This window comes from Tripterygium wilfordii, chromosome 2 (genome assembly GCF_013401445.1).
Source record: "Tripterygium wilfordii isolate XIE 37 chromosome 2, ASM1340144v1, whole genome shotgun sequence".
Taxonomy (NCBI): Eukaryota; Viridiplantae; Streptophyta; class Magnoliopsida; order Celastrales; family Celastraceae; genus Tripterygium; species Tripterygium wilfordii.
The window spans coordinates 4723108-4747761 of NC_052233.1; the positions used below are offsets into that span (position 1 = coordinate 4723108).

At 39.1% G+C, this 24654-nt stretch overlaps 3 protein-coding genes across 9 annotated transcripts; 1 reads left to right on the top strand and 2 right to left on the bottom strand.

Annotated features, from left to right (window-relative positions):
- Window positions 1-3523: 3523 nt before the first annotated feature.
- On the bottom strand, window positions 3524-7377 carry LOC120007520. Of its 6 annotated transcripts, none has more exons than XM_038857797.1 (6): window positions 7126-7168; window positions 6942-7031; window positions 4716-6462; window positions 4192-4636; window positions 4018-4112; window positions 3524-3879 (listed from the first exon to the last, which is right to left on the bottom strand). In XM_038857797.1, exons 3-6 carry the CDS (start codon window positions 4862-4864, stop codon window positions 3750-3752), a joined length of 819 nt encoding a protein of 272 aa, XP_038713725.1. In that variant the 5' UTR covers window positions 4865-6462; window positions 6942-7031; window positions 7126-7168; the 3' UTR covers window positions 3524-3749. The 6 variants fall into 6 exon arrangements, with proteins under 6 accessions (XP_038713725.1, XP_038713752.1, XP_038713718.1 ...); XM_038857824.1 differs by having other exon boundaries at window positions 4716-6452; window positions 7126-7143; XM_038857790.1 differs by lacking the exons at window positions 6942-7031; window positions 7126-7168 and adding an exon at window positions 7225-7377.
- Window positions 7378-8790: 1413 nt separating this feature from the next.
- On the top strand, window positions 8791-12609 carry LOC120006557. 2 transcript variants are annotated; one of them, XM_038856630.1, is made up of 10 exons: window positions 8791-9259; window positions 9596-9973; window positions 10069-10173; window positions 10424-10506; window positions 10865-11064; window positions 11229-11383; window positions 11489-11574; window positions 11694-11827; window positions 11948-12187; window positions 12288-12609. In XM_038856630.1, the coding sequence occupies exons 2-10, from the start codon at window positions 9605-9607 to the stop codon at window positions 12452-12454; spliced, it is 1539 nt and encodes a 512-aa protein (XP_038712558.1). In that variant the 5' UTR covers window positions 8791-9259; window positions 9596-9604; the 3' UTR covers window positions 12455-12609. The 2 variants fall into 2 exon arrangements, with proteins under 2 accessions (XP_038712558.1, XP_038712551.1); XM_038856623.1 differs by having other exon boundaries at window positions 8791-9028.
- A 129-nt stretch (window positions 12610-12738) lies between these two features.
- On the bottom strand, window positions 12739-17844 carry LOC120006547. The gene is made up of 3 exons (XM_038856612.1): window positions 14265-17844; window positions 13236-13444; window positions 12739-13147 (listed from the first exon to the last, which is right to left on the bottom strand). The coding sequence occupies exon 1, from the start codon at window positions 17222-17224 to the stop codon at window positions 14561-14563; it is 2664 nt and encodes an 887-aa protein (XP_038712540.1). The 5' UTR covers window positions 17225-17844; the 3' UTR covers window positions 12739-13147; window positions 13236-13444; window positions 14265-14560.
- Window positions 17845-24654: the final 6810 nt, after the last annotated feature.

The following is a 24654-nucleotide window of genomic DNA, read 5'->3' on the forward strand; positions in this document are numbered from 1 at the left end:
AAATAGATTGAAATGAAAAAGGGATGACCCTCTGTCAGAGGAAATACACTATGGATCTCATTAAAGATATCCAATACCAGACAATAAGACTAGTACATCTCCATCTGATGCTACTGTCAAGTTAGTTGTCAACACTGGTAAATTAATCACCGAACCTTTACAATACAGAAGACTCATTGGAAAATTGATGTATTTGACAATCGCAAGACCTGACATCATATTTGTTGTCAACACCCTAAGTCAATTTATGGGAAGTCCTACAGAACAACTTCTTACTACAGCTAATAGGATAGTTAGGTATCTTAAAGGAACAACAAATAAAGGCATTTTCTATCCTAGCACTAAAAATTTGCAGGTTCAAACCTACTGTGATTCTGATTGGACCTCATGCACTAACACCAGAAGATCAGTCACGGATTACTGTGTGAAACTAGGTCTATCTCTTATTTTATGGAAATCAAAGAAATAACACACAATATCAAGATCATTAGCAGAAGCATAATACAGAGCTGTGGCAAATACTACTAGTGAACTCATTTGGTTACAAAGTTTATTTTGAGAATTGAAGTTTCCTATCAGACTACCTATGACCCTGTACTGTGACAATCAGGCAACCATACACACCGCCAACAATCATGTTTTCCACGAACGAACAAAGCACATAGAAATTGATTTGCATTTCACTTGAGACAAGATTCAGGACGATTTTATGAAGTAGTCTTACCTCAGAACAGATGATCAACTGGGAGATATCTTCACCAAAGTTGTTCTAGCGCATCGATTACAAAACCTTTCCGTCAAGTTGAACATGCTCAACTTGAGGGGATGATAGAATATTGATTGATTCTTCAAGTATGTTCTTCGTGAATTGTGTCGATATGGATGAATGATAGGTATGATAATACCTATTGTTTTTGGTAGAAATATCCCCCTCTTAAGCTTTCTTTTGATAAATAATGAGTGTATTTATGTGTTGATTTGTATTTTGATAGGTTGATTGCGGTTTGGATGAAAAGCGACGGAAAAAGGGCTGAATTGAAGAAAATGTCCACCGACCTTCGTGTGTTCAAATAGCCATAACTTTCTGTCACATTATTGGAATCGAGCGCAACAAAAGGCATTGGAAACTAGACATCTCAAGCTTTCCGTATAATCTAAAATCATGCAAATCGGAGGTCATATGGAGAAGTTATGGTCATTTGAATCATGTGTCTAGGGGTAACGCGCCTAGGCGTGGAGCGCCTAGGCGCACAAATTGTGCACGCCCAGGATCACTTCTGCACGCCCAGTCCAGAGAGTTGGACTTGAATTTGAAGTTGTGCACGCCTAGGATTGCGCCTAGGCGTGCACCTAGGCGTGTGCCTAGGCGTGGTGCGCCTAGGCGTGAAAACAACGCGCCTAGGCGCAAAAAGCAATTTTCTGGGATGTTTTAAGTCGCGATTTGTCCGAGCTGCAGGGACTTTTAGACTTCGAACAGATTTTCTGGAGAGCGAAACCAGAGGGGGAAGGTGATTCTTGGAGCTTGGAGGAGGAATTCTTCAACCCAACTTGGATTATCTCAATATTTGGGGTTTATTCATGCCACTCTCTTCTCTCTTTGTGTTTTTCTCTCATTATGTGTAACTAAACCTCTTTGCCAAGGCTTGGTTGAAGCCTTGGGTTTGATGACTTTGTTTATGACTTGATTTACATATATATGAGTTGATTTGGGTATAAATCTTGTGTTTCTATGTTTGATTGCAATTTCTTCATGCTTGTGGTGTTTGGCCAACACTTTAGGTTTTTGGATGAAATTGTTTGGAGAATTTGCTTAGACAATAATATGTCAAGTAGATTATGCTTCTTGAAACACTTGATTATGAATGTGTCTCCCTTTGATTAGGTGACAATTTGTATGAATCCTAATCTCCATAGAACTTCATGAATTCCTATGCATGTTTAGACCAATAGGATGGCTAGAATGTATTTAGGAATATCCGACCTAGACCAATAAGATGGCTAGTAATCGATTTTAGGGAGATTAGGCGTAAGTGCGCTAAAACCGACTTAGGTACGGATTCGTTATGCCCGAATTAGCAAATATGTGTGTGAATTTGTGTCATTGCAAGTCATTTCCCAAGGGGGATTCCGAAGCCTTGGTGTTCATCTCATATTCGTTAAATCATCTCATCTGCATTAGTTGCATCCTTATTCTAAGAAAATACCAAAAACACTTTGCTCTTTGCTTGTTTTAGTTTAATTACCAAACCAAACAATCTTGAGTTGAACTTTACTTTTGTTTGCATTGTCCATACGTACATACAAATATACATTTGGATTAGATATAAAACCGTCCCTGTGGATTCGACCCTTGCTTATCATTGTGCTGTAGTCGCCGACTAGTACACTTGCTAGTAAGGTTAATTTAGACCCAACAATGAACTTCAACGAAGGATCTTCTTTGCCCTATTATCTTTGGGCTTCTCTTGTTGGACCTTATTTGGTCTTTATTTGGGTTCTTATATTATCAGGGCTTGTTATCTTTCATTATAGTTTTGGGCTCTATTGACCCATTCCTTTGTAAACTTAAAACGGTACAATTTTTGACCTTGTACCAGTTACCAATGGACCTGTCACTTCAGTATAGTTGTCGTTGGATTCAAACTGGGTTAAAGTCTAGGCTACCTCAGCCAATGTTTGTAATGTTTACATTTCACATGAATTTGAATACAAGCTTCTTCTCTATTTCTATCTCTTCCTCTCCATCTATGTTCTTCTTCTTCAACCTCTAATTCTTAAATATCTTGAATTATCCGCGAATCATCAGTTCGAAAGATAAAAATAATAAAATAATAAAATAATACAATGATTAATACAAATAATAAAATGTTGTCGCGTAGGACAAATTAAAAACACGCTCATCAAAACAACGACGCATAAAGACTAGCTAAACCCAAACGATGACGTTTCAATGACTTGTAAAACATAATCTACTTGTAAAACATAATCTCTACCAAATCCACCGGAATTAACACAATCTACTGTTGGTTTATCTGTTTATCACAGCTTTGGGCATATAAATCTGCACATATTCTCTAAAATTTTCTTTCTTATTTATTTACTTGAGCATTGTATGGGCCAAAAATCGTTCAAGCATAAATCCACACTACAAAATCCACGAGAATCTTAGTTGACCAAGCCCATGGCCCAAGATTCGACCAACATATACTAAACCCACGAGGGTCTTAGTCGGACCCGACAAGCCCAAGGTCCAAACAAATTCAGAGTCCGCAGATCATTCTCGTGGAGAAGGTGAAGGCAAGATCAAAAGTAGTGGTAACCATGGCAGGCCATGTAAGGGTGGGTACAAGACTGGTCGACTCAAGCGCAAAACGAGTTCCGTTTGATACGCACTCAGCGCTTTGATTTAGATGATTGATTAGCTATTGAGATTCTCTGGCAGGTTGTATTAACCAGCCATGAAGTGATGTATTAAAAACAAGTAAACAAGGATGAGATTTTAGTTGTAACTTGTAACCAAATAGAAGCACCTTATCTTGTATTTTCTCCTTGTCTCCTCCTAGTACACAGAGTTCAATTAAAAGTCCTAATCAAATTGGAACAACCTATTTTCTGTTTCCTCATAATGCCACACTCCATAGATTCTGGTTCACTTAGTGATATGGAACATTAATTTTACAGATCGAAATCAAAATAAAGACTTCAATTGAATCTAAGCAGACTTCAATTCCATCTCCATAGATTCTCGATTACGAGCTCCGCAGTTCTTGCTTCAATGCTCCTGAGTGAAACAGCCTTCCAGACACACTGTGATAACTAGAGTGTGGCAACTCACTGAGCTTTCCAACTTCATCTTCGTAGTCACATAAAAGTTCAAACCTACAAGTTAAAATAGTCACTCAACATACCTACTTATATACTTAACACATAAAGTAGTTAAAGTACATAAACAATAACAGTAACAAGAAAGAAAATTGTTTCCAATTATGAAAAAAAAAGATACAGATGCTTGATTACCAGTAAGCGAGGGACTGAAATGGTTCATACTTTTCATAAATTCTTTTAACATCTTCTTTGACTGTGGCTTCAGTGCAATTTTCCATGGCATGTATCTGGTTAAAGAACATAATTTCGCTTATAATGTAAGAATCAAACACCATCTGCAATTAAATGAATTGGGATTGCTCAAACCTTGTGTAAAAGTCGAATGGTTTCGCTGTCTATTGTAACATATTCATAGCATCCAATGCACATCATCACAGTTGCACTTGCAAAACGACCAAAACCTTTGATCTTCAACAATTTTCTATGTATTTTTTTGTAAGAATTAGTCGAGTCTAACACCTCTTCGACTTCATTAAGCATGGACGTTCCTTTTTTGTACTCTTTGGCGAGTTGAATGATGCTCTTTGATCTGTACCCAACTTTGCAATGTTGTTTCAAGAAATCCTCATCCAGACTAGCTAGCTCCTTCGCGCTCGGAAAATCTCCTGTAACTTGACCTTTTACTTTTTTACCTGAAACATTTTCTGCCTGGTTTCTCAAGTATCTTGCTCTTTTTCCGATTGGTTTCAGGTCAATTACTTTTTGTTGAAGCTCGCAAAGTGCTTTTGCCATCTCTAATGACCTTTTCCACCTACAAATTGTTTCGAATAAGAAAAATTCCTAACTGAGTTCTATTTCCATTTCAAGTGAACAAGTAAATGAAGACTTACGTGCAATTGCATAGTAAGATTGACTTAACAGCATCTTCAAAGAGAGAAGGAGATCGAAAAATTCGACCAAAACCTTTGTCCTTAGCCTCCACATGCAGTGTTTGGAACTCTCTCACATCCTTTTCATCTTTCTCCGATATCCTTAGCATTCTACAAACTTGTTTCTGCAAAAATGAAATGTAGTTTATTCATTAATTATATACTAATCACAAGTTGTATTTGCCAGTGTGTGTGTGTGTGTATATATATGTATATATGTATATATCTTACCGATATAGCTTCTTGGTCTAAAGGGGAGAGTGTGTCCAAGTCATGAACTTGGACAGAAATGAAAGAATGGTTTGGAGGGTGTGAGATGGATAACATGACAGAGGTAGTAGAATCAGAGAGTCTCACAGGTCTTTGTAAGGTTTTGGTAGAGGGAATCCAGTTGTTGGGAGACATCATGAAGAAACCATGATTACAAACAGCATTCTCCAAACTAAAACTTGATTCACACTCTCCTAATGCTACCTTCAATACAAGCTCTGACATTGGCTTGTGCTTGCAGATGAAGAGGAGCTGAGGGATCGCAGTCCTCTTGAAAAACATTCAATTGAGACAAATTTCAATACAAAGCCCACGATAAACCGTGTTGTCATTGTATTTATTATAAAGCGTTTCATCACAAGCCATGACAAACTGTGTTGTCATTGTATTTATTGGAACTATAACAGAGACACAAAAAATTTTGATTCATTAAACTATCATTAATTTAAGCAGAGAACGAGATTTCTATACACAAAAAACTTGATTCATCAACTGTCATTGTAATCATCAGGTGTTAGGGCGATACTTCTACAATTGACGCTAGCTTATGCTAGAAAACTTTACCATATGCTAGTGTATTTTCAAAATAAACTCGGAACTTATATTTTCGATCGTATTTACACTATAATATATAGCGCATTTGGCATTTGGTAAAGCTGTCTACGCTAGCTTAGTAGCGTATAGACTTTAAACAAACCCTGTGCACTCAAGCCCTCAACACCAATAGTGGAGCTGCTCGACTTGTGAAACATACAAAGAAAGTACACAAATGATAATAGAGAAGATTTAAAAAAAACCCTAATAACATCTAAATAGATAACCAGATAACAGCAAATGATACCATAATAAAACATACAATAGATAATCAGTTAACAGTACCATAATAAAACATGCAATAGACTTCAAACTCACTGCTGCCATTCTCCAACAACAAAATGCAGGCAAGTTCAACGCCACTTAAGCGCACACATACGTATTCTATTTTTCTTCAGCCTTATGCATTACCACCAGCAGAATCCTTGGAAATCGTGCCCTCCACAACCTTAGGAGATGAGAAATTAAAATCGCTAAGGGACAAATTTTTATATTCAGCATTTGTTTCCTTAAATGCTTTTAATTCACTGAAGCACTTTACCCTCTTCCCCGTTGGAGGAAGGTAATAAACATCAATCTTCGAGTAATCGCTTCTTGGCACCATGATTCTCTTAAAACCATCAGGAGTTCTAGGAATGGCATCCTTGTCGTTGACCCACATATGAGAAGCATCAACCTTCATTTCCACATCAGCAGGGTCCTCACAAGACACATCGGATTTGCCATCACCACATTGAAATGGTTCCACTTTGCTTCTAATATCCATATATTCTTCTTCCGTACCAATCGACCTCCATTTCATGCAGTTGCTACATTGGACAGCATAAGTTTTGACTGCCAACAACTGCAACAAAGTAGTTAAAATGCAAGGCTAATTAGAAATAAATAAATAACAAGACTACCAAATAAAAATCAACTCTGCCTGTCCTCTTTTTTTCCATAGAAGTATGGGATTTTAACACAAAATCAACACTCAACTGAAATAGATAACATCAATAGAACAAATATACAATTGAAAAGAACCAGCATTATCACCTAATTAAGATGACAAAAACAAATCAATCTAACTCTAACCTAAGCATGAAGAAAAATTAACATGGCAAGTCATCATTCATGAGATACATTTTGTCATTTCACTTTTGTTTCCTCTTACAGTTCCACAGTATGAATTTCCCAAAATCACTGCCATCCCAAAATTCAGAATCATATCTCAGTGTAAGTAGAAGGAATTACTAAACAGTAATACAGTATGAACTTCCCAAAATCACTGCCATCCCAAACTATCAGAATCATATTTCAGTTCATGTAGAAGATATTACTAACCACACATTGCAATGTCCTGCCAGCAAGAACAAATTTTTACTTGCTCAAAGTCAAATTCAGTCTGAAGAATGTTTAAATACCCAAAAACATCTGAGCAGAAGGGACACATGCAGAGAATATTAACTAAAAACATCAAATAGCCTGGATATTCAATCATAGATAAAGCAATAAACAATGCCCATACCCAGATCCACTGCCCTTGTCAAATGGAAGTAAAAAACAATCCAAGACACTGACCGAAACGAGACGAAAAAATTATCAGGATAGATTTCATCATTTCTACCTTAGAAGACTTGTTCTTCGGCGCTCCTTTGGGTGGTTTCTCTGTCATGGTGGACTGCGTCTGTCTTCTCTCTGTATGTCTGTCTGTTCCGTGTCTACAGCCGAGTGAAAAGAGTGGAGATTGATAAGAAAGAAATAACATAAATGAGCCCTAGATTTACTTTACTCTTTCCCTGTAAAAAAAAAAAATCAAAATGATATATGTCTATAACTTTTTTATCTATAAATTTACATAATTTAAATGATAAACAAAAAAGTCATGTCACATAGATTAAAAAAATAAAGAAACTTGATTAAAAAAAATATAGACATATCACATGTTTATGTAAATTTATGAATATACAGTGTTTCCAAAAACAAAAGAAGAGCAAATGAGCCATTAGTTGAGTGGAAATGACTTTGCATGTCCCTGACTGAGGTCATGAGTTCTAGTCTCACCTCCTCCAAATATTTACGAGGAGGTGTGTGAGCTTCGTCTGCCCCTACGTAGGCCAACTCTGTTGACACCTGTACTTTCATCGGCTTGATCTGGTGGTGTGTCGTATATTTTGTTTGTACTTGTACTCAAAAAAAAAAAAAAAAACAAAAGAAGACTAACGCTCGGTGTTTATATTTGTACTTGTACCAAAAAAAAAAAAAAACAAAAGAAGACTAATGCTCGGTGTTTATATTTAGGATATGAAGTGTCAAAAAGGGGGAAACCTCAATTACCGACACACGCTCGGTGTTTATATTTAGGATATGAAGTGTCAAAAAAGGGGGGAAAAACCTCAATTACAGGCACACATTTAATGACAGGTAATTGGGATTTTTTTGTCTCTTTCCCAAAGGCCAAAGCTAACAAATGGACGGTTTTGATTTCTCGTTTTCCCATTTATGCATTTTTTTTTCATGCTTTAAGTTTAAGAATTTTAAAAAAAATTTCATGCCTTGAAGAACTAAATGCTTTCCTATTGAAGACATGCATTATTATGGTTTGGTTTTTTTTTTTCTTCCAGTTTTTTAACATAAATTTAACCAACGGAATGGTCGGTTATTAACAATTTGATTGGTTTTTTTTTTCTTCAGATTTTCGGTCGGTTTTTCAATCTTTCCTCAATAACAAATATTTTATAATAACCGATCAATCGGTTGGTTTGACGGTCAATTTGGTTTGCACGGGTTTTTTTTGATAGCCCTACTTTCATTAATTGAAGAAGAAGAGAGGAGTTCAATTAGGGGTGTAAAAAACCAAACCACACCGCAATCCAAACCGTAAACCAAACCGAAAAAAATCATTTGGTCCGGTTTCTCGGTTTACAGTCCGATTTCGGGTTAGAAAAATACAAGTTAATCGGTTTTCGGTTTACGGTCCGGTCTCAAAAATTATAATTCGGTTTCAAACCGAAAACCGAATAGTATTTTAGGTTTAATAATAATTTTATAGTTTTATATAAGTAATAATATATACAAATTAGTCTTTCGGCCCAGTTTCTTTATTTTGGCCCGGTTTCTTCTTTTGGCCCAATTTTCTTCTTTTGGCCCAATCACAACAGCCCAGTAACTCCCTCTTCTAGTCCTCTGCTGCGCCGCCTGCGCGACTTCACCTTGCAATTGCAGATGCTTGAACCCTAAAATTCGCATACGAATGTTCTTCGCTTGTTGCGCTGGGATTTGACTCGGTTCTGTGCTATTTATTTGTTCTATTCTTTGCTGTCGCTTGTTCTACTCTCTGCTGGAGGCGCCTGGAGCTATTCTGTATTCTCTTTCATCGGTTCTAGAGGTGTTCCTGTTAGTCGGTTGTTCTAATCTGCTGGTCGACTCAGGTTCTTCATTCTATCTAATATTCTTGTACCATCGTGTTCTGTAATCTGTCTGCTTCTGCTCATCTGCTGTTGTGTTCTTCGATTCAATCCTTTGAAGAGTCTCTGCTCTTGAAATGTTGTTATTTGAGAATTGAGGAAATTCATGAATGTATGTTTGAGAATTGTGATTTACCAATTCATCGTCAGCTTTATCAACGACTATAGAGCTCATCTCCAAGAACCTTGAGAGAGGTAATTGCCCACTGTGCTTTCTTTTTTCTTTTTGTGGTATCTCTACCAACCAATGCTCCCTACTTGGGATATCTATATCCATATGATCCGATCGATTACGTAAAGCACACCGTAGCAAGGGAACCGAGGAAAGTATACAGAGAAGATGGTTCTTTTCTATTCTATTAGTTAGTTAGTATTAGATCCTGTCTTTGTTAGTGATCCCGGCTCAGTGACAACTCTGGTACATTTTGGACTATTGAATGATCATTTAGAATTTGTGCACATGATAGATGAAGAATGCTGATGTTCTCCTCTATCTCAATGATCTCATTATAATGTGGTGATGGCTTGCAGGCTTGTACCATGAATTTGTCAGAGAAAGACGACACAACAGATTCTGAAAGTGAAATCGAAATGGAGATTAGTGGCTTATTAGATAGTGATAATGAAGACGCAGAACTGGATATTCAAGGTGAAGATGAGCAAGGCAGTGTTATAAAACTCGGGAAACGCAAAAGGGAGGCAATTTATCAGTTAATGGATTATGGATTATCAAAAACATTATCTGGGGGAGGTTTTCGAAGGAAGAAGACTCGCGATAAGTTGTGCAATATCTTGCGCAAGCTGGTGGGACAACATGATTGGAAGACGGCTAGCCAAGTTGTAATGGTGTTACTGAAACGGACTTTCACTTGCAGAGATAAATCTCATTCCACCCGACTCATATTTTCGGTATGTTTTCTGTAGTTTCTCTCCAATATCTAAAATACAAACATATGATTAAGATTTAAGATCCTACTGATGTATATATGGCTGCGACATTTAAGGTTTTGTTGGAGCTAATTAAGCAAGTGGATAGCGGATATCTTCGCAACCCATACAAGATGCAGAAGATTTACGCCATGTGGCTGAGGAGAGTTCAGTCTAAGGAAGTATGTATATTTTCCACACTTTCTTAATTACCAGTTGGATTAATTCCATCATTCAAATCTGCGAGATGCACGAATAATAAAAATCTATGATAATCTTTAACTTGTTTTGTAGATGGTTTGGAACTTAATCATATTTCTTTGACAATTTGAGAGAAACATTAATTGAAACTTCCTATCAATGTATTCTTCTTAGCTCATTATATCTTTTGCTATTCATGAATACCTTAGTTGGCTATTGTCTATTGTGCAGGACAAAGTTTCAATTTTGGTGGAGTGCACCCTTCACTTCCTTACACAAAGAAAACCGGAGGAAGCACTAAATCTTGCATCTAGGTGTGATTCCAGCTTAATTTAACCGGCTTTTCAAAAATTCGGTTAGCTAGCTCGCATATATAGCTCTTTCCAGTGTTCTTTTCCTTGAGAATCATTGTATGTGGTTATTAGATTTACTTGGAATTCATGCTAACTCGATCTGACACATGTCGGTCATTATTTGGCTGCGTTAAGTATATATATAACAGTATATACACAGTTTTGAATTATAAGTAATGATGCTGTACAGTTTTGAATATATTTTGGCCCGATATTAGTGGCTGTACCTGTAAATTAGCTATTACCTTTTATCTGTTCTTCGATGTCTGATTAACATATTATTTATCTTCTCTTGCCTCTGAATGGTTGTATTTGCCAGCCTGATGCAACAAGATGATTTACCGAGTCTTCCTATATCGAATATGATTATAGGCATGATATTCTATATAAAATCATTTTCAAGCGTAGCAAAAGATATGCAGTATGCATTTTCAGACTCATGGTACTCCCCAAAGGAGCCAAACACGCTCGGTTCAAAATTCAACGACCAGGTTGGAAACTCAGCAGCTTCTAATGCAGGTTTGTATCAATTTAGCTACCACACTGTTGATCATTATGATTCTGTCAACTCATTATTTTGTCTGAATGGTCGCCAATTTTTAGTCATTTTCTGGTGATGACAATTGGATGTGATATATATTAGTCGGTATGTGGCTCAATGAAGCTTTTTCTTCTTGGTTCAGAGGGCTGGCATTTGTGGCTGTTGCCTTGCAAGTCGCTGCTCTCTACTGACGAGGGCATCAAATATGACTTAGACTATAAAAGGGCCGTGGAGTACTTACGATTGGCTCTCGACTCATCACACCCAATGTTACCGGCATTAGCTCCATTGATACAGGTAAAAGTCTGTTCTGACATAATCTTCTTACAAATTTGTAGAATTTTAAATGCTTCGGTTGCTATATCTTGATGTTTTAACAACTTTCGCCATATTGAATGCTAGTTGTTACTGTTTGGAAGAAAATTTGATGAAGCTTTTGACACAGTCAACAAGTTTTGTGAGAATTCACACACACCACTTCCTTTCAGGTACTTGCATCCTTTGCAAACTTCTTGACAGTCTATTTATTTTTTTCCTTCTTTCAAGTATCGTTCTCGGTCTGTGTTTGGATCGGTTTACAAGACCTAATGATTCTTAGAATCTCCAGATTAAAGGCCAGCCTTCTTGAACATTTCTGTGGTGACGACTATGCGATGCTTTCAGCCTGTTATGAAGATATTCTGAAAAGGGATCCAACATGTTCCTATTCACTGGAAAGGCTTGTGAGCATGCATAATAATGGTATATATATATATATATACACACGATCTCTAGTCATCAAAATAGTTAGTTTCTGCTCTTACTTGACATGATTGGCATTGCTGATAAAACCAAACTTCTGCTTTTTTCAATTTTGTGCAGGAGACTATGCTGTGGAATCTCTTTTTGACATGATAGTTTTGCATTTGGATGGCACCTTTGCACAACACAAAACATGGAAAGAATTTGCAGACTGCTTTCTTAAACTCTATAAAATTGAAAAGGATGGTAACGTTCTCTATTCTATCTGTAAGGACTCAATCAAGACTTGGAAACTACGCCGCAGATGGTGGTCCAGACGGCACTTCAGCCCAGACATCCTTGCCTCAGAAATTGCTGGAGGTAACCGTTCTTTCATTTTAGCATTAGAGAATACAATATATGATGAAATTTACTTCTTCAATGAATAAACTCTGTATTTTTTGCTCTTAATTTGTTGTAGGTGACTTTCCTTTGTTAACTTATAAAGCAGCATGTGCATATCACTTGTATGGAATGGAGTTTGGATATGTTTCAAAGGCTTGTGCTTGTCTGGAGAAGGAACAGATAAACAGTGACTTGTTTGCATACTTGAAGAATTCCACCAGCATCCCTTCTTACTTCATGTAGAAACACAAACTAGAGTTGGATTTTGTGCTTACAGTTCATGCAGACATGCTAATTGAGTTTATGTTTTTCTTTCTTTTGTAAACAAACTGATGCATTCTGTCCTCATGTCTCCTGTTTAAATTTTGCGTTACATGATTGCATTGCTTGATTTAGTACATGAAGTACTACTGTTTTATATCAATTTTTGTTGGTTTAATGTAGAAGTTTGTGCTCCAGGGGCATAGGATAGCAAGCTGATTAGAAACACATCTCCTGAAATAAAATAAAATAAAATCGAAACAAAATAAATAAATCTCCAAATTCATGCACAAATTTTCAAGCATCCTGTAAGTATATATAATAGAAACAAGCATATTTTTTTTCCACAGCATATCCTAACCCATAACCATTACCATCCCTTGCTGTTAATTTAAGCTCGCAAACAGCAGCCATGGCCAGCAGATCACCAGACCAGACACGAAAACCACGTTTGTTAGGCGAAATACAAACAAGAGAAGACTGGAAAGGTCTTGCAGTACAGTGATGCCTCTGGAAATAAAATCTCAGCCATTTGTAAGGGCCTCATAAGAGAACAAATCGCCAACCTTAAAATATTATGCACGCACCCTCACTTTTCTTTGAAATGGCTATGACATTGAAGTCGAGCGAGTGAGGATTTTTCTGGATCATGCCTTGAACGACTTTAGCTGTATCCTGTATCATATATTATTCTGTTAATCAAAAAACGCCGTCGAATCTCAAAATAATAATTAGAAAAAGGGTGTGACAAAAAAAATGTAACCTTGGTGTTTCTAGTCTTCATCTATCTGCTGTTTCATCTTGTGCGAAGGCTTCCATGTTTTGCTAGGTCCAAAAGCTTCCGTCAAAGGGAAAGATCTGATCCAGCGAAAATACTACATATTGAGCACAGCCGATATGTGGCTACGGCAACATCACAACCTAAGCACTAGCAATCACTTTCTCCAGGCTCAACTCGTTCAATGTACAACCCTGATCACAGCATGATTAGGAAAAATCAGCCGGAAAAAAAACGAAGCATGCGCAATTGTGCATTTAAAATTGTCTGGTTCACAGATAATCATGCAATATGAGAAAGGAAAAGATATTGTAGAATATTGAGTATTCACATAATCTGAAGCCTGTAAAGGAAATTGACAAGGAAAAAAGGCAGAAATCTTAACATCCATATGAAACAATTCCAAGAGCAACAAATATAAATTTTACTAATTCAACAAATGTATCACAATCAACTTTAAGGACCGCATTGTTATATGAGTAGTTAGGGCCCAACACATACCAAAATCCCACTTAAATTTCTGCAGCCCTGACTTGGAGGTCATGATAATGGCTTTTAATAGGGCCCTAATTGAATGAACCCAAGAAAAGGTGGTTTATGCTTCATACAAAGCCATGCAGATGTACTACATGGCTAAATCCTTACCCATCTGCAAATGAATCCTTGTGTAAAAGTAATATTACATCACTATCCTCACTACATTCCTTGTGTTGCTGAGATTCTCATTTTTTTTTCTACAAGCAAATACGGTGAAAATAATAAATAAATTTTTTTTTATCACGGCTCACCAATCAGTTCATTTCAGCAGGTATTAGATTAAAATAGGTTTAATATCAACACCGCAGAATTACATAACTAAAGTACTAAAATGCAATCAATATCAAATGTAGGCAGTAAATTACATCACTAAATTTTCAGGAAACCGTTTTGCTAAGTAAGTGGCATCGACTAAATATAATGCTTAAAGTAAATCACAGATATATGTTAAAGGAAAAGAGAGCTACAAAGACGCACCAGGAAAACTCCTAAAGAAACAGTTTTCCAGTCATGTTGAACACATATACTAGCACATGGAGAAAACCATGCTAGGATACATCACAAGTAAGATACTTTATATCTGATTGATTCCTCCAGTTTCTGATGCCGAATATCCAAGAAAAGAGTGAATTGTACGAGCTTGTAATTTACCAGGCAATGGCCGTAAATGCGTAAACAAGGGAAATATAAAACACAAGAAAGCTGGCAGTAGTAATCAAATTAACAAAGTCCAGGTAAGATGAGAGAAAAATACATATGCTGTCAAATCATAGTCAAAAGGGCTTTTGGAGTTTGAACTTGGTACAAAATTCCTGGTATGGTTTGGAGCTTTTTTGCCACTCTGCGAACTGTCTCTTAAAGGCATTGTGCGCTTTTAATTCCTTTGCCCCAAACTTCACATCACGAGCATCAAATTTTAATTCAATGGGGCATAGATCATCAAACATTTCCAGTCCCACAGACTCCATTTTTTCCTTCGAAACAGGCTCCTCGTGCACTTTGGCAATGAAGGTAGTATAATTACCATCGTAAAGACCGTTATTACCAGAGCAATCAAAAGCAGTTGGATGGTATGAAATAAAATGTTTCAGTTTCTTAGAGTCAACCCTCATTTCTTCTGTGCCATCATCAAGAGAGACAGCAGCATCATCATGGAGCTGAGGCAAATAACCCGACATAGACTTTTCCTTGGCCACTTGCTTAACTTCTTCCCCTACAAGTTCAAGCTCTGACGCTAGTGAGAAATCAGAGTGAGAAATCAGTAAATCACCTACCTTTTCTTCCAAATTTGGACAGCCCTTCTGAAACTTGTGAATTGCTCGTAGAACGGGAAGAGGAACAACCGGACCAACAAGCGCATCACTTTTACAGGACCAGCATGAAGGTTTCCGCAAGAAAAAAGGAGGCAATTGGGATAAGTCTCCAACTGCTAGAAATTCCAAAGAAACCTTTTTCTGATCTACCAGTATGCGAAGACATTCAGAGTGGCTTGAAAAGGCAAGTTGCAGGAGTTCCATAGGCAATGCTGCCCATACTCTTTTTGAGGCAACCTCGTGAATGCTTGTCGGCACACTGATGTCGTCAAATACAGCTTCGATAGCAGGAGAGATTCTCGATTGACTGGATCGACAAATCTCCAACTTTTCACGTAAATTCTCAAGAAAATCTGAGTTTTTTTTCTGCCGGGTTTTCATTTTGTCACAATTTTTCATACTTGACGCAAGATGTTGAGAGAGAGCACCATTTAAAAAAACATTAAGGTAATTAAGCTTTAGATACTTAAACCTTTTGGGAAATTTGTACTCCTCTACACCCATATCATACAGTCCATTATCTAGAACAGGAGGCAATGAGACTCCATGAGTTCCATCAAATTTTTTAACCAAACTCCATGAGGCGGAATATCTCTGAGATTCAAGCTTTCCAGAGCTCATAAGCCTAATTAGCATAAACCCACCCGATTCTCCAGATTCAGAAAGCAACGAACTTAGATCCTTGCTAAGGACTCCAAAGCCTAAAACGATATCTGTTGTCTGCCGCCAGTCATTCAGGGCAGCCTCCTTTGCAAAATCTTCTCTGAGGAGACAATTTCCACAAGGACACTCGCGCCCGGACAAGAAGAAATTTGAAGGAAGCTCCCATGCATAAATTGATGTACAGTAATTTGAAATTTCTGGTGTATCAGATTCCTTACAAGACGGCAAACGTGGACCATAACAGAAGAGCTTAAACTCACAATTCCAAAATGATCCCAATGCAATGCAAAACCCTGATTCAGTAGCCCATTCACAAGTAACATCCTTTAACAGTGACCTCAGTTCAGATAATCTAAATACATCAATGAAGCAAGGTTGATCAAGATTGTGCACCCACTGCAATATTGGCATCAAAGGCTTACGCACATCATAAATAACTAACAAGTTATCAGAAGCCAAAACGAATCGGAATCCATCAGAACCTGCCTTGGAAATTGCAAGAAACTGCTTCTCAATTGATGCATACATACCCAGCATCTCAATTTTTGCTAAACAAGTGATCTCATATTCATCAGACCTTGCATCAGCCAGGAAAACAGCATCTGAACGTGCAACAATCAAAATTCTAGCATGCCAGCTGAACTCACAACCCAACCATCTGGAACTACCATAATCATGCCACGGAACTCTCAATCTGGTCCCTTTGAAATTAGACGTAGAGCAATCAGACCCCATATCAAACAAGAACAGTTCACCACTTTCTAACAATACCAGGCACTCCTCTGGCAGATGAGGACTCCAACAAGCTCCCACAATGGAGCAACTCTTAAACTTTTTACAACCCAAATAACCCAAAAATGGTCTTTTCCTACTTGCCTTTAATTTAATACTAAACCAATCAACAGAACAGATGGTAAAGGCCATCAAATACCCAATTGTAGAACAATCAGAAGACTCACCTCGAAAATCCAAAGATTGCACCAGAATCCTAACAATCCGGTTATGGGAATGCTTCTCCACTCTGAAAACAAATTCGTTTTCAGCATCAACTCCCAAATTTCCATCTTTAACAGAAAGCAAGAGGAACCCAATTTGGTCAAGATTGTCCCCTGTCGGAAAAAACGCAACAACACCATCCCCATTGAAGTGGAGGAGCTGGAGGCGGTTGTGGGACAAAGGAAGAGAAGAAACAGGGTCGTTTTCTGGGCCAAATGCAGAGTCAATGGAGGAGGCAGTGGAGGGGAGGATAGAAGGACAAGTAGTGATGAGAAACCTGGAAAGAGAGAGGCGAGGTGGATGAGGGGAGAGAAAAGGAGGAGCGAGAGAGGGAGACGAGAAAAGTCGGGCAAATGTATTGCATTGCGGGTTGAAGAATAGAGGTCCAAGCCTGGGCTCCGAACAGAGGAGGAGTGGCGGGCTAGCCATCGTTCCTATCGGGAATTCCTCTGCCAACCACTCCATATCCAGATTTGTGAGAAATGACACGGAAGAAGAGTTTGGAGAGCAATCTGGGCACAAAGACGGTGTAAGTGAAACTAAAGAAAACAAAGGAAGGAGAAGGACAGGAGACGGGGAAGGTCGCCGTTTTTCCAGGCATGAGCGGCAAAGTGCAAGTCCCCATGAGACTTTGACCAATTGGATTGGATTCGAACACTCTCGAGACCAGCACTATCTTCTCTATTATGGCAACTAGAGGTAGGAGAAGGAGAGAGCAGAGGAACATTGGGCCTGAGTGAAGAAGGGCCTAAGCCCATTACCAGGGGAAACCAAGACAGTGGACCTAGTGATAGAAGCCACGGTTTATTCTTTATTTGGAGCTTTGATGCCTAATCACACAAACAGTGAGTGGTACTGGTAACTGGTATGTCGCGGTGCGCGTACGTGCGAATGGTGTTAGATGGTGAGCGCTGATGTTAAAATAGATCCTGCACTAGAGATATGTAATGTGTACGTAAAAATGATTGAATATAAAGTGTCTTTTATTGTGTGGATTGATAGAAACCTACTTAGTCTTTACTTACGTGGCACTTTGTTAAGTCGATTTAGATCAGTATAAAACATGTATTACCTAGTTAATTGGGGTGAATGAATTGATATGAAATGAAGATTACTCTTCACGTGTGTTCTTGTTTCTCTTCTCTCTGTAATTCTCTTCTTCTTCTTCCATTCCTCTTTGCATTTTGTTAAGGTTTGAAAGGGGTTCTTATCAATTGGTATCAGAGATTTGATCCTTATTGTTTCCTTCTTGTGCAACCACACACAGGTTAGGTCCAAAGAAGTTTTCATTCATCTTGATTCTATTTGATAAACCTATTGTTCCCTTCCTTTGCATTCACGCATAATCTATTGCCATGGAAAACCAATCCATCCTAGAAGCAAATCTTGAGAATCGAATTTCGACAAAGTTGCAAAACTTTCTGCAGCAACGGACAGATTTCAGATCTTTGTTCATGGCAAGTTTGTAAACTTGTCGACAAAATCAATTCCATTATTGATTCCAAATTGACTGTTGGAGTGGAAAAACTACGCCAAGATTGAGGGCTTTCATTTCCTGGTTTTATCAACGAAAAAAGACAACTATTGTGATGGAGCCTCTACATTGTCGGTTGTGACGATTTTCGGAGATGTCGACAACATCGTTGTGGTCGATGTAGAGCTGCCATAACAAGCAATGAAGATAAATCAATCTGAAAGTGTAACTGATGAAGTAACAAATTGTTCACTTCTTGGAAAGAGGCTATAGGTAATAAGATTTCTTGATTTCAATTTGGCTTTGAGTGAGAAATTTAAATAGCATGGTGGTATGGAACTGGTAGATGAAGTAATGAATTTTCATACAAAACATGGATTAGTTGATTGTGTCCACAAGATGTTTGTGAAAATGCCAAAACAAGTATTGCCTTCTTGGATTTCTATGAAGTTTCCTCTTGATATGACTTCCATAAGAAGAACATTATATGGGACCAATATATTTCCCTTTGATCCTGGAGTTACAGCGGTTTATGATATTCAAAGTTGTCAAGCAATGGGTGTAATGTTTGATGATTGGTTTTATTTCCTTCCTACCATTAACTATATCGAAATGCATTATGTGGAAGCTCTAAATTCTACTGCATGGCAACAAGAAATCTTGCCAAATCTTGGAGGTTCAAGAATGGGTGAGCATGATTTTAATGCTTGGAAAGATGGGAGAGATGGGATGCTTGTTATACACTAATTAGCTACAATTGCCAACCTTCTTCATGTTGGACAGAATTTGCAAGGCCATGGATTAACTCTCAAGCCTTGGCACGAAATCTCTTTGTTGTCAATCATGCTACTGCTAATTCAGCTTGTGACCACATTCGTGATTGGGTTTTGGGAATACCAGAGGGCACTTGGGTTTCCATGGGAGTTTTTGCCTATGGGAATAAAGAAAATGTTGGCTATGCTTTGTGTGAAGAACATACTGAATCAGACTTGGAGCAGGAAAAAAACTGAGTGCTTGACAAAGAAGAAAGCTGAACACTCTGATGGAAGGTCTTGTATATATTCTAATGTTCAGCTTGATCAATGGGTTCAACCAAGCATTAGTAATACTTCCCTGAGAAATGGTAGCAGCTCTACCCAACCTTCTTTTGTCAGCAACAGCTGGTTAACTTCTTGTAACAAAGCAATGAAACTATATAAGAAGTATTCAGATGTATGGGTTGTGATATGAAGCAGAGCACAGCTGCAGAAGGAAGGGCAGAGTACAGCTGCAGAAGGAATAGCAGAAAGAAGAGAGAGTTCTCTCGTGTTATCTTATTCCTTATTTACCATACTTCAATATATATACAGAATTACACTTATTACTGTAATTACCAAAGTACCCTTTTATACTTCTCATAACACTCCCCCTCAAGTTGGAGCATAGATGTTAATCATGCCCAACTTGTTACATATGAAATTAACCCGAGCACCAGCTAGAGCTTTGGTATGAATATCGGCCAGCTGATCATTGGTTCGTACAGACTTTAAAACAACTTTCTTCATTTGTACCTTCTCACGCACAAAGTAACAATCTACTTCAATATGTTTTGTCCTCTCGTGAAACACTGGATTTGAAGCAATATGAATCGCAGCTTGGTTATCACACCATAAGTTAGACCCAGCCTGCTGTCCATAGCCTAACTCCTTCATTAGTTGTCTCACATAACATATTTCAGCTACCGTGTGAGCCATAGCCCTATACTCTGATTCGGCACTAGATCGAGCTACCACCAATTGTTTCTTGCTCTTCCAAGAAACGAGATTACCACCGACAAACACACAATATCCAGTAGTAGATTTTCGATCACTTAGTGACCCTGCCCAATCAGCATCAGAAAATGCCTCAATCCGCACATGATTGTGATTTGCATATAACAAACCTAGACCAGGGGCACCCTTAAGGTACCGAAGGATATGTAAAACAGCCTCCCAATGAGGTACTCGTGGACTAGACATAAACCGACTCACCACACTAACTGAGAAAGCTATATCAGGACGAGTCACTCCAAGGTAATTCAATCGACCCACAAGACGTCGATATTGTTCAGGATCATCAAACATTTCACCCTCATCAGAATGAAGTTTCATTCCAACCATCATAGGAGAATCACATGGCTTCGCATCAACCATCCCGGTATCCTGTAGTAAATTTAAGACATACTTCCTCTGGGACAAAAATATCCCACGCCTACATCTGGCTACCTCCACACCTAGAAAATACCGAAGAGGACCTAGGTCCTTAGTTTGAAAGTGACGTTGAAGAAATGTCTTCACTGCAGATATACCATCTGTATTGCTCCCCGTAATCACAATATCATCCACATACACTACCAATAAAATACTCCCTGCACTAGATTGTTGATAAAATACTGAATGATCTTTGGCAGACCGTCTCATACCAAACTTTTGCACTACTTCGGTAAACCGACCAAACCAAGCCCGGGGAGATTGCTTCAAACCATATAACGCTTTCTTCAATTTGCACACCAACCCCGACTCCCCCTGAGCAACAAACCCAGGGGGTTGCTCCAAATAAACCTCTTCATGGAGATTGCCATGAAGAAACGCATTCTTCACATCTAATTGATGTAAAGGCCAATCATAAGTGGCAGCAAGGGAGATAAGAAGACGAACAGAAGTAAACTTGGCCACTGGAGAAAAGGTGTCAGTATAGTCAACGCCATAGGTCTGGGCATACCCTTTGGCCACAAGCCTCGCCTTAAGGCGAGCAATAGAACCATCTGGATTAGTTTTGATAGTGTACACCCATTTGCTACCAATAGACCTCTTGCTAGGAGGTAGAGGCACGAGATCCCAGGTTTGATTCTGTTCCAAAGCAAACATTTCATCCTTCATAGCAGTGAGCCACCCAGGATTAGAAAGAGCCTCAGACACAGACCGAGGAATGGTAATAGAGTCAATAGCCAGAGCAAATGTCCGAAGGGATTGGGAGATCCCTGCATAAGATATACTAGCAGATAAAGGATAAGTGGCACACTGACGTTTCCCTTTGCGAAGAGCAATAGGTAGATCAACATTGGACTGAACCGCGGGTGCATGAGCAGAATCAGGATCAGGATCAGGATCAGGATCAGGATCAGTCGGTAGAGCAGAGGATGGAGAGGGGACCACTTCCGGAGGACTCGAAGAAGGACAACGAAACACCGAGCGAGGGCCACGGGTATAGGTTTGCAACACTGGAGGTCTAGGACTTGGCGGAGGACCAGGAGAAGGTGAAGACGGAGCAGGTACGCTGACAAGATCATAAACAAGACATTCATCAAGATCTGGTGAGACTGATGATGAGGAGGAAGAAGAAGAATGGGAGGAAAAGGAAATCGACTCATCGAAAATGACATCAGAGGAAACAAGATATCTACCCAAGTCAGGAGAGAAACACCTATAACCCTTTTGTGTCCGAGAATAGCCCAAAAACATACACCGCAAAGATTTAGGATCCAATTTCGTAAGATGAGGACGAATATCCCGAACATAACAAACACAACCAAATACTCGAACAGGGAGAGGATGAGGCACTTCGTGAGGAAATAAGATTTGATAGGGAATTTTGCCTGAAGAACAGATGATGGCATCCTATTAATTAAATAGGCTGCAGTGAGTACAGCATCACCCCAGAACTGTTTGGGAACTTTCATGTGGAACATAAGGGCACGGGCAACTTCCATAAGGTGGCGATTTTTACGCTCAGCAACCCCATTTTGTTGAGGGGTATCAGGACACGAAGATTGATGAATAATACCCTTATTTGACAAGAAAGTGGACATAGCTGTGGACACATATTCTTTCGCATTGTCACTCCGAAGAGTACGGATACATAAAGAAAACTGAGTATTAATTTCAGCATAGAAGGAACAAAAAATAGAAAAGAGATCTGAACGCTTCTTCATTAAATATACCCAAGTAGCACGAGAATAGTCATCCACAAAAATAACAAAATAGTGAAATCCAGATTTTGACATAACAGGACATGGACCCCAGATATCGGAATGAACCAAGTCAAAAGGAGCACAAGCTCGTTTAACACTCCTAGACACATAAGACCTGCGATGATGTTTCGCAAATTGACAAGACTCACAAAACAGCTGCTTTAAAGAGGATAAAGATGGGCACATAAGCTTTAAACTAGGAAGAGCAGGATGACCAAGACGACTGTGAAGCTCCATAGGAGAAGGACTTGACACGAACAAGGAAGAAGGTCTAACATCCAAGACGTACAATCCCCCGGAAGTAAGAGAACCTCTACCAATCATCTGCTTCGTAGACCGGTCCTGAAAAACACAATGATCATCGAAAAATGTTACTGAACATTTAAGTGCCTTCGTAAGAGCACTCACAGATAGTAAATTGAATGGGAATGAAGGTAAAGTCAAAACAGAATCCAATTGCAAACTAGATGTAGGAGATGCACTGCCAACTCCTTTGACTTCCACAAACATGCCATTAGCAACACGCACCGCAGGATACGATGATGTAGAGGAATATGAAGTAAGGATACCTGTGTTCCCAGTCATGTGATCGGAAGCGCCAGAATCAATCACCCAAGTATGAGGAGAAACTGACATGAATGCCGAAGCATTCGTAGTAGCAGACGTAGTAGCGGGAGCAGAAGTAGATATCTGACTCATGAGACGAGAATATTCAGCCGCAGACAAACTCACCCGTCCCTCACTTGGGGACTCAGAATTAATACTCAAATCTTGGATGCCCATATCCATTCCAGAAACTACATTTGCAGAGCGAACTTGTGGTGGTTTGCCATGCAACTTCCAGCACCTGTCACGAGTGTGACCCACTCCCCCACAATGATAACATGTAAATTTACCATCTGAACCCCGACCACTACGACCACCACGACCCCCACGGCCACCACGACCCCCACGGCTACCACCACCATCATAAGAAGCATGACCAACCAATCCAGACCTCTCAGAGAGATCGGGGTTGAAAGAGGTAGGCCTAACCGAACGGTTAGCCCGCGAAAAAGCTTCCGTAAGGGAGGTCTCGCCACTAGCAAGAATCTGGGAACGTGCAGAATCATACTCAGACCTCATCCCACTAAGGAAGGCAATGATAGCCAACTTCTCTCGTTGTTGTCTCCTCTTTTCCAGATCTAAATCTAAAGACATCAAAGTATTAAACTCTTCATAAATGCTCTTGAAAGAAGCAAAATACTCACTAAGATTCGAGTCCTTTTGTTCAGGCCGAAAGAAAGATAATGCTACATCATAGAGTCGATTCATATCATTTTTTCCCGAATACAAAACTCCCAGATATTCCCATATTTCCTTCACAGTATCACAGTGTGTCACCAATTCAGAGACCTTTCGGTCCATGGAATTCAACAGTTGACCATACAGGCGTGCATCATCACGCATCCACACCTTATAGTCAGTAGCATGATTAGTAGAATCAGGTGCTGTACCAGTAAGATGGTCTTCCTTATCCATTCCCCGAATGGTAACTTGGATAATTTTCCGCCAGTGTTGATAATTAGGACCAACCAGTTTCTGGTCAGTCAACTTGGTAGAAGCCGCAACCACCTCAGTAGATCCCATTTTGTGTTCTGTCTCACTCATAATGAAGTCTCAGTTGCTACACTTCCACTACCAAACAAAACTGAAATACAGATCAACACAAAGACCCACTTCACAGAGATGGGCAAACCATTCCAACACACACCAATAGCCCCATTCACAACGGGAAGAAGAAGACCAAGATGTGGATTTCCAGCAAGTTTTCGAACTCACATCCCGACAACGGCATGTCTACCAGCCATCACGCGTGAACAGTGCGCGCCGCGTGAACAGTGCGCGCCTCTGCGATGAGGTCGATGACCTTCCGCCGGGACTCGCTGACCTCCGACGAAGATCTTTGTAAGATGAGGTTTGCTGATCCGACCGCTGGATCAACGTAGATCGAGGAAATGAACAACCAGATCAGATTTTGATGAAGTGGACAACCAGCGCAGATGTCTACCAGGAAAGCTTCGATACCATGTAACAAAGCAATGAAACTATATAAGAAGTATTCAGATGTATGGGTTGTGATATGAAGCAGAGCACAGCTACAGAAGGAAGGGCAGAGTACAGCTGCAGAAGGAATAGCAGAAAGAAGAGAGAGTTCTCTCGTGTTATCTTATTCCTTATTTACCATACTTCAATATATATACAGAATTACACTTATTACTGTAATTACCAAAGTACCCTTTTATACTTCTCATAACACTTCTAAACATGCGCCTGAATCTTGGCCTTGCCATCACATGGAAGTTCAAGTGGCTGGCTCTGCTGCGTATTGCACTATATCAGGTTTTGGTTTGGAGAAAGGACAAGTGGAGGGCTCTACTATGCATTTTGCTT

What these genes read in the sequence shown, in the direction of transcription:
- LOC120007520 (XM_038857790.1), bottom strand. Translation starts at nt 4,864, where the DNA reads ATGCTAAGGATATCGGAGAAAGATGAAAAGGATGTGAGAGAGTTCCAA. An exon ending in ATCTTACTATGCAATTGCAC is followed by an intron (nt 4,637 to 4,715) that starts GTAAGTCTTCAT and finishes AACAATTTGTAG; the next exon opens with GTGGAAAAGGTCATTAGAGA. An exon ending in CCATTCGACTTTTACACAAG is followed by an intron (nt 4,113 to 4,191) that starts GTTTGAGCAATC and finishes TTCTTTAACCAG; the next exon opens with ATACATGCCATGGAAAATTG.
- LOC120006557 (XM_038856630.1), top strand. Translation starts at nt 9,605, where the DNA reads ATGAATTTGTCAGAGAAAGACGACACAACAGATTCTGAAAGTGAAATC. An exon ending in GCACTAAATCTTGCATCTAG is followed by an intron (nt 10,507 to 10,864) that starts GTGTGATTCCAG and finishes TGTATTTGCCAG; the next exon opens with CCTGATGCAACAAGATGATT. An exon ending in CACACACCACTTCCTTTCAG is followed by an intron (nt 11,575 to 11,693) that starts GTACTTGCATCC and finishes TAGAATCTCCAG; the next exon opens with ATTAAAGGCCAGCCTTCTTG.
- LOC120006547 (XM_038856612.1), bottom strand. Translation starts at nt 17,224, where the DNA reads ATGGAGTGGTTGGCAGAGGAATTCCCGATAGGAACGATGGCTAGCCCG.